This window comes from Argopecten irradians, chromosome 8, assembly GCF_041381155.1.
Source record: "Argopecten irradians isolate NY chromosome 8, Ai_NY, whole genome shotgun sequence".
In the NCBI taxonomy this organism is placed as follows: domain Eukaryota; kingdom Metazoa; phylum Mollusca; class Bivalvia; order Pectinida; family Pectinidae; genus Argopecten; species Argopecten irradians.
In genome coordinates, this window is record NC_091141.1 from 23084453 (window position 1) to 23100832 (window position 16380).

The window sequence follows — 16380 nt, forward strand, 5'->3', positions numbered from 1 at the left end:
TTTGATGCGTTATCTAATATTTTCGAAAATGATAGGTAGGAACTGGATGATGGTTTCGTTTCTAATCAGTTTTATTCATATTCATAGTTTGATATTAGGTGTTACGAGAGTCTTATACAATGTAGAGGTTGAAATCTTAAGAGAAGTTGTTACAAACTATACAAATAAAATTCAACAAAACTATTAAATTGCTTGCAGAAATATATAAATACATTTCAATGGATTTATATGATATTTTTGATAATAGCATAATAAAAAAACTTGCTATTTAGCACATAGACGATCTACATTTAATATTTTTATATGTTGTTGTTTTGCAGGTGATAAATTGGTGAGTTGTGTATGTGATAATGTTTTATCAGGAGTTATTTTCGCAAGGTACATTTTCATGGTGAATGTATCATTGGATTTGTAATAGGAAGCACAATATTGATGTCGTCATTTGACACGCAGAAAGACATTTACATATGATGATCGTAAACGAAACGTGTTCTTGTGTTCAAACGTGCTTTTGGTCAGAAAAGGTTATCAAACACTATACATAATTATCCTCATGCAATATTCATAATATGATATTCTCTTTGCTTCGGGGTTTAATTTCAAACCAAGTTATTTTTTGGGGTCCCGGAAAACATGAGGTATAATCTATAGAAATAATTTGTCTGTCAACATTTACAAATGTGCTAAAAATGCAAGTAATGCATAAGCTTTTTTTTTGGAATTCCGCCAAATTATCAATTATATGCAATGCATAAATTGACTGGAAATTTATCAATATTCATAGAACAAACGCTAATGACTTTAATAACCTGATATCTAGTTGCTAAATTCCCGCACATTTAATGCTGTTTAGGCTCGGTATGTATTCGAGTAGAAGATATTTTAGCAGCCCTTGTGTTTTGAATTAAGTAAATAATAAATAAAACATAGTGCAATACTGTGATTATTCTCACCTTAACATACAGTGTTAAGCATACGAGTGAAAATGATTATTTTTGCAATTCCCAAAAAGAAAACATCTCCTTGGGTTTGTTTAGTTTCGTTTGGTGCTATGGTTTCAGAAGATGAAAACAACACCGATTGGAAAATATAACATGCAGGCATTGGACGTTTCCAGATGAAAATGTAACAAATGATTCTTTGATTCTGCTTGTGACTTGCCTTAAGTAGCAGTAAACATTGACATACCATTAAAAGGGAATATATGATATTTTTTACTGTATTTAACATTAAGTTGGATTTGTTTGCTTGAATACAATGACTGTTTACTATACTCGTAAAATAAATATTTTTAAAAATTGCAGTTGTTTCACAAGTTTTCACAATCTTTTTGCTTTTTTATCAAATTGAATGGAGTTATTATGTTGTGTTTTCTTTAAAACAACGATTGTTTATCACACTTGTAAAATAATATATTTTATACTGTAGTTGTTCATAGATTCTCAAAATCCTTTTCATTTTTTCTAATTTAGATAATCTGATGCTCGAATTAAATGAAGTCATTTTATCATACATCCAGTATTTCAAACGCAGTATAAAATAGTATTTATCTTGATATTTGCCGACTCAAATTTTCACGTTTACAAAAAACATAGATTTTTTTAGAATTCATTTGAGGTTTAGTATATGTTTGTGACAAAAGAGATTACATTTAAAATAAAAACATTTATTATTTACTGCGCTACATGGCAACACGATACATATTACTTTATTTTTCTTTCTTCTACAACATAACAACCATTGTAACTTTTTATATAATTTTGATACAAAAAATGCTATACTCCCTCTTAAACCTGAACTCAAATCACAGTTGTAGGAATGCCATTTTTATGATCCTCGATATGAATTTATCGTGACTGCATACACTATGCAACGAAAATGAAATACAGAAAAAATATACGTAAAACATTTTTTGTAGAAAATGAAATGCTTGTCATTTGACAAACGGTCGATATTTACATACCAAGACACTACAGTTACAAGTAGCCGTTAAAAACTCTTAAAACTCGTGCAATACACGCATCAACCTTTGGCTTCTTTCTAACTTTTTGAGCAAACGAATGTGCGGGATTAAAATATAGTTCAGTTTGCTTCAAAGTTTTATCCTAAATGGATATGAAAAATGATGAAAGAATCGCTGTTTGTTGGAATTAATTGATTGAACAGGCCACTGTAAGATGTATGATTAAAAAGATATTGAAAACATTGTCGAAAAATATTGTTATTGGTGTTCGGAATATTTTTTTTACTTCAATACTTCTGCATTATATTTGATTATGTAAATTATGAATAAAAAATATTTGGATAATAAAACCGTAAACCTCTTTTTGTAGAAAGTTTATTTATGAAATTAAAAATTCTTTTAATTATCATATTTGATTCAAAATGTTTTAGCGAAAACAGTTTTGACTTATTCGTTGGTTATTTCTAATTATATTGCTCCATTTTAACACACGAAGATTTCGAGTAGGTTTACTTTACATTTTATTTTAATTTGGTTACCATAATAAGTTAACTCTTATTCTGTTTTTATCGATTTTTAAAAATTCTATCTTATATGTTTCGATTCACATTATTCGTACATTCTTTTTATAAACTTTTATAGTATATAACAGGGCAAACTCGATCAAATTTTGTTAATTATAGATTTTTGCGTAATTCAATCAATAAAACTCGGATGTTTAAAAAGATACCAAGTATATTGAAATATAATGTAAAAATAACATTAATGCTGTAAATAATATTGAAGAATATTACCACGATATACTGTAACAATGGAAGATTCAATTTAATGTTATATTATTTATAAACATGTTCTGTTATTGTTGTTGTTGATATCTAGATTAAACTTTGAACCTGAACTGAAGTGATTCTGAATATTCTTGCTTAAATCGATGTAAACTATTAGAATCTTTCGGACAATAGATTTATTTCCAGGACGACAACCTCGGAAAAACAAAGTTTATCACCCCCGCTTAGAGACAATAAATAAACGCAGGCATCAAACGAGATAAATTCCTTCAAATGATTGTCTACATGGATAAATCTGAAATTTATCTCTCCACGTTATACCTCACTCTTTCTGGTCTGAGTTCCAGGAGAAAATTGGATTATATCAGCACATACTGTATTACTAGGAAAGCCGCTTGACTGTTTGAAAGAGAATTTACAAGGTTCTGATTTGCCTCGCCACCAGAACACGACAATCTCGTTATTTCCTTGTTAATCTCATTTGCTGGTAATTTTCCCAGGGCCTCAGCGCCTTGGGCTTAAACACCACACACTCGGTGGAGTCTTAATCTGCGTATGGATGGCAACACTCTCAGAGAATTTACTCTTCTTTACATCATAATGTGTTCTATACGCTGAATTAAAAACTAAAACAGGTTTTTATTCAAAGCTATAAGAAGAAAATGAAAAATTTACGAAAAATAATAATGTGATGTAATTATGAAGTGACATGTTTATGGTGTCCAGAAGGAGACGAAGTTGCTACGGGCGTAAGTGGTTAGGCGGTACATTGTTGTTGTTGGCAACACCTCGACTGTTTGGACAGAATTGACAAATCAATAGCAAGTGTCCAGACACTTCAGCCACCAAGATGACCGGAACTGACCACCAATTAATGGTCAATTTTGATAAATAGCTACAACATTTTCATTACCAGCATTCCTTGTAAGAGGTAGAAAATGCAATTTATAAATTCATCACATGCTAATTTTGTGGAGAATCACTTGAATTTATCTTAATTAATATTTCCTTTTAATTCAGACAGAACTGACAGATATATTACTACATGTTTTCATTGGTTTTTGTCATTCTAACTTAACGATTTGTGACACAGATATTTTTTAATATTCATATAGCTTGTGTGTTAATCAAATTTGGTACTACATTAAAGCCAAGTTTATTATTTATTTTTGACATATTCATTTGCCAAAAAGATTATAATTTGTCACAATATCATTAACTGTTTTTCACAAACAAATTAAGAAATGGACGTTTTATTGGACATAAATGTCAAAATATAAACTCATGAAGATTCATGTTAAGAAATTATTGTAGACTTAAGAAAAATGTCATTGTAAATAATTTTCCTTACCGCTTCACTTATACGTTGAGTGAAGTCCCAAGTTTAAATTGTTTATAATTATTACATTAATAAACAAAAACATAAGCAAATACTAGCATAATTTTTTATTTCATAATTTAAACAAATAAAATGTAAGTTGACGTGAGATCAAGCTATTTATTAATTATTTACACAGTACTCTTTCTACGCGCTTGTTTGTAATTAAAATTCTTGCATGATAATTATGGCTCCGATATGAATAATTGCTGCCCCAGAGTATTTTTTCGTCAAGTTTTGTCATGTTGACAATTTCCAGAAGTGGTACAAAATTTTCAAATATGCAATTATTCCAAACTCAATTCAGATCTTGTTAAAGGATGTTTTTAATTATTTTTATTTTTGATATTTAAATCTATGTAAGCTGGATTTTTGAGAACATGACAAAATTGTTTTACGGTTTGCGGGGAATCCGTATTTGTGAAATACGAGAAATGCTATCGTATATGTGTCAGTGTAGACAATAACCTCATACTTAGTTACACAAAAAATAAAACAGGCACATGTCAAATTATATCTAGATAATTCAGAATGTCATCTTTCCGGATATTCCATATTGGGTTTCATACTTTAATTTCGAATCCGAAAGACACACGAAATTCATAATTGGCTCTTTATATTGAGAGTCGCCAAACTGCCTTTTCTCTTCAGATATAATATTTAATTGTAATCACAAGCTATCCTAAAGCTGACATTGTCACTCTTATCAAGAAAGAGGTTATGGGATTAAGATAGGATAACGCGAAAGAGTTAAAAGACGGGCTGCTCTCTCGGGCGCACGCGGGAGAGAGACGTGCACGAGGAAATAAACATGCAGGCACGGTCTGTCATCAAGACTAGATAGAAAATTTATCTTTGGATGCTCCTGGGTTGACAGGAGGCCACTGATGCAAGCTGGAGAGGCTGATTTATATAAGTCGGTTTTAAAACTCATTTCGGCCTAATAGCAATTGGTAATCCTATTTTATCAAGCTATCGTTAGAATCGTTGTTGTCATTGCCATTCGTTATCCGAAACTCGGGTTCTGTTCTGATCTAATTTCAAATAAAATTGAAAAAAATATCCATAATAAACAACACCAACGAATTCCATTATCACCAGAAATTTATTGTTGTAAATTACATGTTAAATGCAAATATAAACTTTTTAAATATTACTGTGAAAAATCAAGGTAAACGACGATATTAAATTATCACAGCATAACATTATGCCAAATATAGAAAAAAAACCTAATTATTTAAATATTTAACTTAAAATAAACTAAAATCGAGAGTTTTAACAATTTAAACTTTTCAAGAAAATTATGGAAAACAAATATCTACGTAAGAATAAAATTCTCACAAATAGTTATTGCGTATGCATTAACAGTTCGGCAAATGATTGAAAATACATGAATAAATATTTCGATGATGTGCCTGAAAATTATATAAGAATTATTTGTCAAAAATAACCTTGATAACAAGACAATAATCGTTACGAAGAGTAATTCTTACCTATCTTACGTAAAGAAGTTAGCAGAATCATCAGTAGAAGATCAATGAAAATACCTGGATGATGGTTTATGTTTTACCTTCGATAAAAAGGTTCCTTGAGCACGTGCTGGAATCATGCACAACTTTGGTAGAACAATACAATGACCATGGGGTAAGAACATATCACGGAGCTTAAAGACATTGGTTTTCTTACTGTACGCTGTGCCATGTTTTCCTGTCAAAGTCAAGTCTGTGACGGACAGCCGAGCTGGAATAAAACGGTGTCTCTGATTGGCTGTTGACCAATGCTTTATTCATCTCTCATCCCTCGCCATCTCACAATGTTGTAAAGGTTTTTTTTTTGCGAGACCGCCCATATGTAAATAAAAGAATCATTAAAGCAATGGTTTGGTTACCATTTCTCGGGACCGAGCTTTGTGTATGGTTCAAAATCAAATAAAAAGTCAAGCTGGGTATTCAAAAGCAGTCAGGCGCAGAAGAGTCGAGCGAAGCTCCTGGTTGGCTGGGGCTTGTCTGAAGCCACGCCTATTAAGCTGATTTAATAAACATGTTCTCTTTCATGGTTAAAACGAAAATCGCGGACGAGGTGCAAGTTTTAAATGAAGCGTTATAATATAACAAACTAGTGGAAAACTCGATGGTCGTACAATCGCAACCCGTCGAACTCAACCCGCATTCGTACTAGTCAGCTAATGGTGTGTGATTTTGAAATCTCGATGCGTAACGTTCAAGTCAAGCGAGTGTACTAAAGTGGCAATAGTTGCAAGAAAATATAGTTTAGGCTTGAGGAAACTTATTTGCACTTTCCAGGTGTGGATTTGTGACAGTACATGTTTAACTTGCGTACGTCACACTAAATGCACGTGTGAGTTGGAAAGTGTCTAGTGAAATCCATCATCTTGTCCCGTGACTACTGGTCTGAGAGTAACACCCTTCCGCACCGCTTACGGATTAATTTTTGACAATCTCCGTTCATGCAAGACATAAAAAACCCATTTCTCCATCACCGAGCCGGAATTGTTATCGTCTTTATCAAGGTGAGTCTGTCAACTGAAGACACATTCTAACATCCACATGTAGTTTGCATCCGACAGATTAATCTTTGATTTTATTTTACTTCAGTACTGTAACACTTACAATGTAGGTTATGTTTCTATATCTGGTACTGAAATATTACAGAGACACTAATCCACATTTTATAACATATACAGATAGTTCTCAGATCGAAATTATGTACAAGTTATAACTTCAGATTAGGATTACTTCACTCAATAAAAATGGAGTTCCGAACACAACTACACACAAACAACTTCGAACACAACACCAGGCATAAACACAAACTATCCAAGCATTTCCAAGATCCGCTGTCAAGTTTAACTCCAACAATCTGGAAAATAGATTCCCGACGATGTCCTCCCCGCTGTTTAATCCTATGTAGATCCGATATCCTGGCCGGAAAATATTTGTGTTCCGTAGGGTTGGGAGTGATGTGATAAATCGTCTCTGGTCATCTTCTCCCCAGGGGAGGTGTGCGTTTCGGCCTTCCCGGGGGTGGTGTGTATTTCGTATTTTGGTCTCCCTCGAAGTTAAACCCCCGTAGCAGTCTGACTACTAAATGCATATAGCTGTACCGCTACAGTTCCCCGACAACAAATGACAAGTATTTTATTAGGTCACCTTTTAGCATATCCCGGCACTTAAAAAATAAACTGAAGCTAAAAATAGACACATTTGAACCAGGTAAAAGACGAAATGCAGAAATATATTGTTTATTATTATAAGTTTTAAAAAATGACTAAGTATTTGTACAACTGGTTATGTGTAATTTAAAAACTTATAAATAGATCTACGATTTTACATTTTACCTATAGCAATAAAACTGACAGCTATGAATTTTGGGTAATGATACTGCACTTCAGTATTTATGAAAATATTTTTTTTATATTTAATGTAAACAGATCCACAACATACTTATAAATGGAAGATATATCTCCTTATCCATAACAGTACGGACATAAATATAATCGACGGATCAACCAGACTACCTGAGCACGCAGCCGCAAGCTCTAAAACTTATCTACAGGTATTAGAGAAATCATGTTCCATGCTTTTCCTGATTTAAATACGTACCTGTACATATGAAATATATCCCTATCATCATTTGCATCGGGAGATTAGTACATGATTACAATAAAATCATTACCGCTGGGTTGATGTACGATATTGTCAGACCACCAGAAGCAGTTAACAGTCGTTTGCATTCCGTTATCGATATTACCCTACTCACATAAAAACCAGAATCCCCACCCCAGGGGACAGCCGTGTACCCCGGGGAAGTGGCTGTAACTTTGCTATATATGTAAGGTTATTGAGTTTGAAATAACAAATCTGATTATCAAGCACTAAATGTATTAAGTTTTTACAGTAGATTAATTTTATAATTATAGATATGATAGAAAAGATAGTACAGTAATAGCTTAGTAAAGTAAATAAATAATTTTAAATGCTATCAAAATATTCCAAATTTCTTCAAGCGAAAAATGTAAACATAAATAAAAAGTACTTAAAGATGTATCAAAGAACATTTTCTCTATGTATTTATAATTGTTATCATGAAGTATATTAACAAACACAAATAAATATGATTCTCAACAAAAATGTATAACCCATTTTTTAATGAAGTCAAAATCTAAAAGATTTATTCCTAAAACACACTTTTAAGTAAATGAGAGCCCATACTTGTGACTGATGTCAACAAGAAAATCTCTCCAGACAATATTGATATAAGTATTTAGACCCGCGCTATGTGTGAAGCGAAGGAAGCGGATAATCCATCGTTAATCCTCTCGGTATTTGGTATTAATTGGGCTTAAAGGTCTCTCGTAAAATGTTAAATTATAATTTACTTTTCGCTAAGTATGGTCAAGGGTACTTGAAGTGTACAGTTCTTGACTTATACGCTTTACTTTATCCATAAATTAGTTTATTTTAGGGATTTTATACACAACTTCTAGACGGTTAATCAATTCAATTATTTATGTAATTTTCTCTTGAAAAGCAACACTAGATATTTTAATATAAATAATTTAAATGCTCAATATATTTCTTAGTAAATAAATCTTTTACTATAATTACAGGAATGAATTGAATTATAAATGATTATTGAAAAATATGAATTTTTAACAATACAGTGTAAGAATTACTAAATTCATAAATATTATGTTGATATTTCTGTATTGCATTTCTAAAAAATCGTTAATCCGAATCTTTCGACTTAAAGTCCATTAAAGTTCATATTATAAATAACACCGTTAAGGAGCGTACAAATCATGTTTAAAATTTTTTTTTATAAATCTTTAAAAAATTAAATGATTTTTGTTTTTTTTAGTCCATATATTTAATTTACAACACCTTCTTACAATGTAATGTTTCAAAGTTTATAACAGATATCGGTGGTTTTGTAAATAAAACTTCGTATGATTGAGTTGATGAAAAATGACATGTTTGTTGTAGCAGGCAAATGTAACATTGTTTTCTTGTTAATAGTGATTAGATCTAAAATCTTGTACACTGTTATATAAAACAAACGTGTCAAATATTGTAATGAAAATTCTGTTTATGTAAACTAATGTAGCATTTAAAACATAGTCCCCTAACAGATGTAGCCCGAGTTTATCTTTATAACATGCCAGTGTAAATAATCCAAATATTACGCGCTTGTTCTGGTGACATGATAGGTTTAGATGTTACTGTGTAGCCTAAAGTTAAAATCAACATCTCGACAAAAGCTTTTCCGGAACATCCTCACACCGTCCGGAGAAATAGCCGCACCTGTAATTAAAATACACCTGTACAATGACACCTATCGTCGTTACACAAATGGAAAACGATAGCTCTTCTGATTTCATCTCCTGATTGTGTGATGACGTCACAAATGACCGCAGGCGTGGTCAGTCTTATTTGTCCAGCTCGCGTCTCCCATTGTCCGAAGACATCTTGTCTAATCATTCATTTGTCCTGTAAATCTTACCCGAAGTATTCCGAGTACCTGCATCCCATGGTGAATAAAAAAACGAAAGGAGTTTCTAATGTTACGTCATTTAACAAAGTTTCTAAGAATGAATACATTTGCTTCTTTAAATTGAATGTCTAGTTTCATTGAAAACTATATGCGACTTAAAAAAGTTGCTGCTCTTCAATCTTCTGTAATGTTGTATAATATGCGGAGACTGAAAGCGGCTCAACTCGGGCTTATTTCGTCTGCATGAAAAGCCGGCAACAGAAGGCACAGAAGGCAAGCAACAGAAAAAAAAAAAAAAAAAAAAAAAATACTGATTTGACTTCAAAACTTCAGCATTCAACTTTCCATAGTGAGATTGAAAAAAATTTTCGAGGTAGTTACAAGCTAATTCTGTGTTTTACAAAATCTGACTGAACATTGAAAAACCTTTTTTTTTGCATAAATGTAACGTAAACATTGGTAGCCCTTCTAAGGGTAAAGTAAGTCATATGAAATTTTATCTATTTTTTTTCCTGAAAATATTTTCGACAAGATTTTAATTTTATTTAGATGTTCGAGGCTTAATTTAATACTTACGTGATTAACATATGCACGTGACACCAAAATAGTTCTTTAGAAATTTAAGGAAATCCTTCTGAAATCAACGCTGTTCAGGTGTACCTTCTCTATCGACAGGAAATTAAGTACAGTGTGTTCTGTACCCGCTGAAATTATTAAGTTTCCTTTCAAGAAAGACGAGTTAAGAGATCTTGCTTTCCCATCAGCTTACGGACAGGACTTGAAATTTCGCAATAACATGTAATAAAGTGTTCATGACAAAGGACCGCAAGGTGTTTTTGATAGAAGAATGAGTTTCCTCCTTTTCACAAAGTTAATATCTTCTTGTTGAAGTTCAAAGTTCAAAGGAAAAGGGCTTAGTATAGTCGGCGCAATATTAGAACAGAGAGGGTCTTCCAAAACGAATGGCAACAATATAACCTTTTGATACTTTGGCTGGATTGTAAAACTCGACCAGGAATTCGTACATAAATTACTTTCATTTAATATACGAGTTTAATACTGCTGCCCCGGTTGTTTGTGACCCGGCAATCCTTTATGCCAAATCCTGCACGACGATTCGCCTTAGATTTGTTCTATTTCCATATAAACTAAGATTTGTAGTTCAGCACTATTCAGATATACCTCTATTCCTAATCGGGTTAAAGTTTTCATGTAGTATTGAATTTTAGTTATAAAAGTAAAACTGTGCTGTTAGCATGACTATTAAACCGTTGTTGTCGTTGGGCTACGACTTGCATGGTTCCGCGGTGACGGGTTTGCTCGACTCGGATATTCTTTGATACTCATTTTGAGAGCCCCTTCCTCCTTCACATGTGTAAATGCAACATGGATAGGTAGAATTGTTCTCTAACGTTTATCACAGGTAATTATGTTTAGATTTCGCGCTAAATTGCACTTGCGTCGGGTATTATTATCGGTTTAATGGACACGCCACCTAGTGGTAAATTTGAGAGATATTTGTATGAAACTGTCACTGTTGGTATTGTTTTTGTGCAAGAGGAACATAGACAAAAATGATGTTGAAAATGAATTCAGCTGTAATATGACATTATTTTGAATAACCAGATACATGTATATACACTAAGATTGCGTTTATCGGGCAACTGACCACACAAATGCAATCTTTTTTTTTGTTTTTCTCCTTTTTATACTCTTATCGTGATAATATTATCTAGATAAGTATCATATGAAACCGATGCCAGTTACCTGCTATTAGAATAGCACGGAGTCATAGATAGCAACAACAAGCGAATAATATTTGTTTCGCCTTATATTGTTTGTTATATCTGTGTAGAAATTGTCCTCGTGAACTTGGTCTGTCATGCGAGAGAGCGGCTTTGGTGAGGCGTGCTCGGTCGGGGATTGCCGGGGTGCTTCGGTAGTGTGCAATCCTGATTGACTGTTCCAGCCGAGTGCCCCGGTGTCTTCTCAGCCAATAGTCGCTCTTTCCTTTACGCTCCGTATACAGTAGTTACCGTCCAGCACATGAGGTGTATATACCACCCAAAGTGGAAACTCGTACTTGTTCAACATTATAAAGTAGTATATATATTTTATATATATACGTTTGTGTAGTAAGTCAGTGGACCAATAATGAGGATGTAATTCATGGTTTTTGTATAGGTATAGTGTGTATTCGCATAGTGTATTTCAGCTGAGAATTAACCATGTGTCACTGAAGAAAAAATATACGAATTATTTACATATAACCATATGGAGATATACACACGTGTGTTTCAACCTGTGGGGACTTCGATGAAGCCGTGAGCCCAACAGATTGTTGTGTTTGATCATAAACGGCGATTCGTTCGAATTAAGGTTCTAAGGGATTTTTAATCTACTAGTGTGGTCATCTTATTTACTGTGCCAAATAATTTTTACGTGATTGATTGTTCATGTGTGGGACTATTCGAGTACCGCCCTTTTTAGGGCCCTAAAATCATGACAAGTCACGCAAATTCGGGACATTTACAAGGATGAGTAAGGTAAACAAATAATATATAGATATATTTTGTCTAACTAGGTCTTATTCATTGTATCATAAAAAAACCTTGTAACCGTGATGATATGCACTTTAGTTGCTGGTCCCTATACGTTCTAATATAATCCCCTAAGTACCTCGTAACGCACTGTTGTAATTATTCCCCTGGTTCCCTAAACCCTAAAATGGATCCCCTCCTCAAGATCAAACGGTAATACACCACATACCAAAGTGCCATTTCGAGTCCTATAATGGTCAGATTGTTTTAACATGCCTGGAGAACAGCTATATTGGTCAATTAACAATAGTAGGTCATCGCGATAACAATTGTTAATTAACTAAAAAAGAATTTAGTTGGACCTAGTCGAGGCGTTATTAGGAGAACCGGACACGAACATACCACGCTGATTTATTTACATGTAAACTGTATGTTTTTGTCGCTGTTGCAGGTTGTGAGGAAAAGACGAAAATCAGTGGAAATTGGAACCGATGATAGTCTGAATAAAATTTCCAGTGTTTAACTTTATGTATATGTGGAAGTTACAAGACGACGTGGACGTATGACTACAACGTTGGAAGAAAAAGCAATGCCGTCAAAAGGTAGGTCAACTTGTAATTACTTCTTAATTAGTTATCCGAATTATTTCAATGACAACGTTATAACATGCACATATTTTCATATATTTTTCTGTCAAATATAAATTTGGTGAATTTTGGGAGTCAAATTGGTTATGACAAAATGAAAACAATTAAATCAATGCCAAAATGTACAATACGTAATAAAATATTTCATTTTAAGATACAGATTTTACAAGCTAAATCTTAAAAAATAAAAATAAAAAATGACATCTTGAGAAAACTGTTGATGAGAAATATTAACAGAAATGAATAACGAAATTTGATATGTCTGATGTTTTAACCCCGGCTATTTTTCCTTGTCAAGATTATTTGACAATTTCGTTTATTTGCTAAAATATAAATGGGAAAATAGAAGAAACCCTGTCATTCCATGCAATATTGTTGGCTTTACTCGAGGATTTTGCGATGTAGAGTTTCGCGAACAGACTGTCGTGTTATACCATTGATGCTCCGTTCGTTGATGAAAATGTCCCATTTACCGGCTTATCGTGTCGAAGCTAAAAGTGACCATGGTAGGCCTCAACACAGATGCGCTCTCGATATGCATCAACTACGAGCTAACAGAGAATTATTTCAAATTGCCCTAAGCCTCAACTGGTGTATGTGTCGAAAGTGTAATGAATATCAACTATTTGTCGATCGTTAAGTTTCATCCCTCTCATCTTGCACGGGTGATAAATCAGGCCGCGATAAAATCTTCTAGAAGAGGGAGAAAATTGGACAACCAACATTGCTGCACATTTTTCTCTTCTGAGCTTTAAATAGAATGCAGTGTAACAAAACTAGAAACAAAGCAGACATGCCTGAATCCTGGGTCAAAAATCCAACATTGACACATTGGGTTGACGCACAAAGCATGCTTAGCTTAACGTAGCCATGCTGAAAAAACACCAAAAAAACTCTCATCTATTTGTTCAAATTATCTTAAAAATAGTTCAACATTAAATTCAAAATTTGCACCAGAATCTACAGTTTTAAAATATCGTAATGAGAGTTATAACTATAGGCACACAATCTTTATTTTTGACGTTTAACTTGCTGTCCCAAAGCTGGCTGTAGGGTATGGAGCTGTTCTGTATGTTTGAGAAGCCTGATTATTATTGTTGCTAAGACCGGTGTAATTATGGGTAAATCGCCCAGACTTAAGCAAAGGATTCCAATATCGAAACACATCTCCGTGTACTGTAGTACAGCGAGCAGATATTTACATTGGTCGGTCACCATCATTGTGGTAAAGGCATTAGATGGAATTTGACAAGAAAAACAGATTTGTGGTTTTCAATTTCAATTTTATATCATCTATTTCGTTAATGATTTGGATTCATATTTCACCCAAAGTTATGATGTAAGATTCTGTTGTAAATAAATAACGTAATAAAAATATAAAAAGCTAAAAATTTAGTGAAAGTGTATAAATGTTTATGTTATGAAAGAACTTTTAAATGTATTTGCAGAACAAATATTTCCCTATATCATCTTTTCTTAAGTTTTCCTTTGAAAATCATCTGAATTTCAATATTTCGATTTCAAGGATATGCAAAATAATCTAATTTGATAAATTAGTTCACATTTCAGCTTTTAATTGCTGTCGTGTTGATGCCTGCAATGAACTATATAACCATGGACTTCTAATTAAAATTATATATGCATGTTTTATAATATGGACCAGCTTTCATCGCGTTTTCAAATATCCTTTAGAATTTAATGTCCTTTGAGTGTGAACATACTCTCAAATGACATTTTAACATTTTGTCATAAACGAGACATTTCGTGTAAGATGATTAAACGCATACTCTTAAAGTCTAAAATTTTATGACTTGAGAATTTATACAAGTCTAGTTAACACGATACGACATGCTAAGTGACACAGCATAATGGTCATCCCGAAGTTTATTTAGGAGTATAAACCGCCAATTTGACCACTGTCATTAATCTTGGCAAGTTCTAATGGATGAAATACATTGTAGTTATGACAAAAAGGAGAAGTTATCACAGGCGAATGTCGACAGAACACGAAAACGTTTAAAGCACAAATTCTGTGTACAACAAGCGGAAATAACTGTGTTTACATCACATAATCTGACAAGGTGTCTGTTATAATTTGCTTCTGGGTCAAGGGTCAAAGAAATTTCTCTTTCATGACGAGAAATGAATTAAACGAATCTGCCAAAATGTAACTAAATTGCGTTTTCTCAGTGTCAAACATCATGTTACGTGATGGTTCAAAATCAAAATAGATTTTAGATAATGGCTTTTAAGATCATAACATTACTGATGAATAATATTATTATATTAAAATTATCAAGGAAGTGTTATTATGATGATGGTATTAAGGAAAGTCAAATCGAAATTATTTGTACACTTACATCTTACATTTTATAAATCATCTTTGTCATCTATCTGAAAGTGAAGAATGATTAAGTTAGATATCATATTATCTAAATACAAGATTTATAACATGCTTATAATAATGCATAAAAATGACAAAGTAATAAACAGTTATAATAATACATAAACACAAAACAAATGTCACAGAATTGTACATCTTCATACGTCAGTTTGGCACTTGTCAAATATATTTCATTCCAAACGCTTTCTCTTTCTTTGCTACAACATTCGCCCTTGGTTGCTGCTAAGACGTTAAACTATTTCAAGGAAAAAACAAACACAGCGACACCAATAGCATTTCATAATTGTGTTCTAAAATTGGATCAATCGGTAATTAATCTCAGAAAATGATCACTGGATAGCCAACTCAAAATTGATAAAACTTCTTATAAAGCTGTCATTATTTAGTGAAAACGTCATTTTTTTTTACAAAAAAATATCTATCTTCAAAAATTAAAGCTGATCTTGATTTAGCGTAATGGAAAATATTAGTAACCAAACGAAATCTGTACGTTGATATGGTTAAGGAGGGTATATGGTCGACATTTATTCACGTTATTTCAATAAGGCAATAAAATGTTATCTGACAAAACGGACAGGTATCCAATATATTATATATCGTAGACATTCGATATTCAGTTGTATCACTGAATGTCCATGGCAATCGGCTAGATGCATTATAGGCTTTCAACACTGGAGACCGAGATTCTTTTATAGTTGTAGCTGGTGTGATTTGGTGTCAATAAAAGCACAATTTCTAGACATATTTTGACATAGTTGGTATATTTGACCTTTTTATAGTCTTTCAAATAAATCATTTTCAGACTTATTTGTGACATGGGCTGTTATGTGTGTAAAATAATTTTTAGATTTATATAGCATATAAACACATTGTATTTGGCATTCTCATAGTCTTTAATAACTATTTTCAGACTTAATATGGATATTTATTAGATATTTATTAATCCTTCTAATAAAATACAAGGATTAGTGGTCAGACTTTTGGAATATCAATAAGTATTTTGCTCAGTCATTTTTTTCAGTAGTACATTTTACAGGCTTGTGCTACATCGATAGATCACTTTAATGAACCCAGTCTTTCTAATGTCTGAACTGATTTCTGTTTGCTTACTATTGTCATAGTTGATGTAAAATATAGCTACACGTA

General features: G+C 32.6%; 1 protein-coding gene across 5 annotated transcripts in view; it reads left to right on the top strand.

Moving 5' to 3' along the window:
• The window catches only part of LOC138329713 (paired box protein Pax-6-like), an 80243-nt gene that overhangs the window by 24007 nt on the left and 39856 nt on the right, over positions 1-16380 (top strand). For 2 of the 5 annotated variants that reach the window (XM_069276980.1, XM_069276984.1), the window contains exons 1-2: positions 6176-6659; positions 12635-12785. In XM_069276980.1, coding sequence (XP_069133081.1) covers positions 12746-12785 — 40 coding nt within the window. In that variant the 5' untranslated portion in view covers positions 6176-6659; positions 12635-12745. Of the gene's footprint in view, positions 1-6175; positions 6660-11760; positions 12190-12634; positions 12786-16380 lie in introns of those variants that run through there. The other 3 variants (XM_069276982.1, XM_069276983.1, XM_069276981.1) reach the window with 2 other exon arrangements.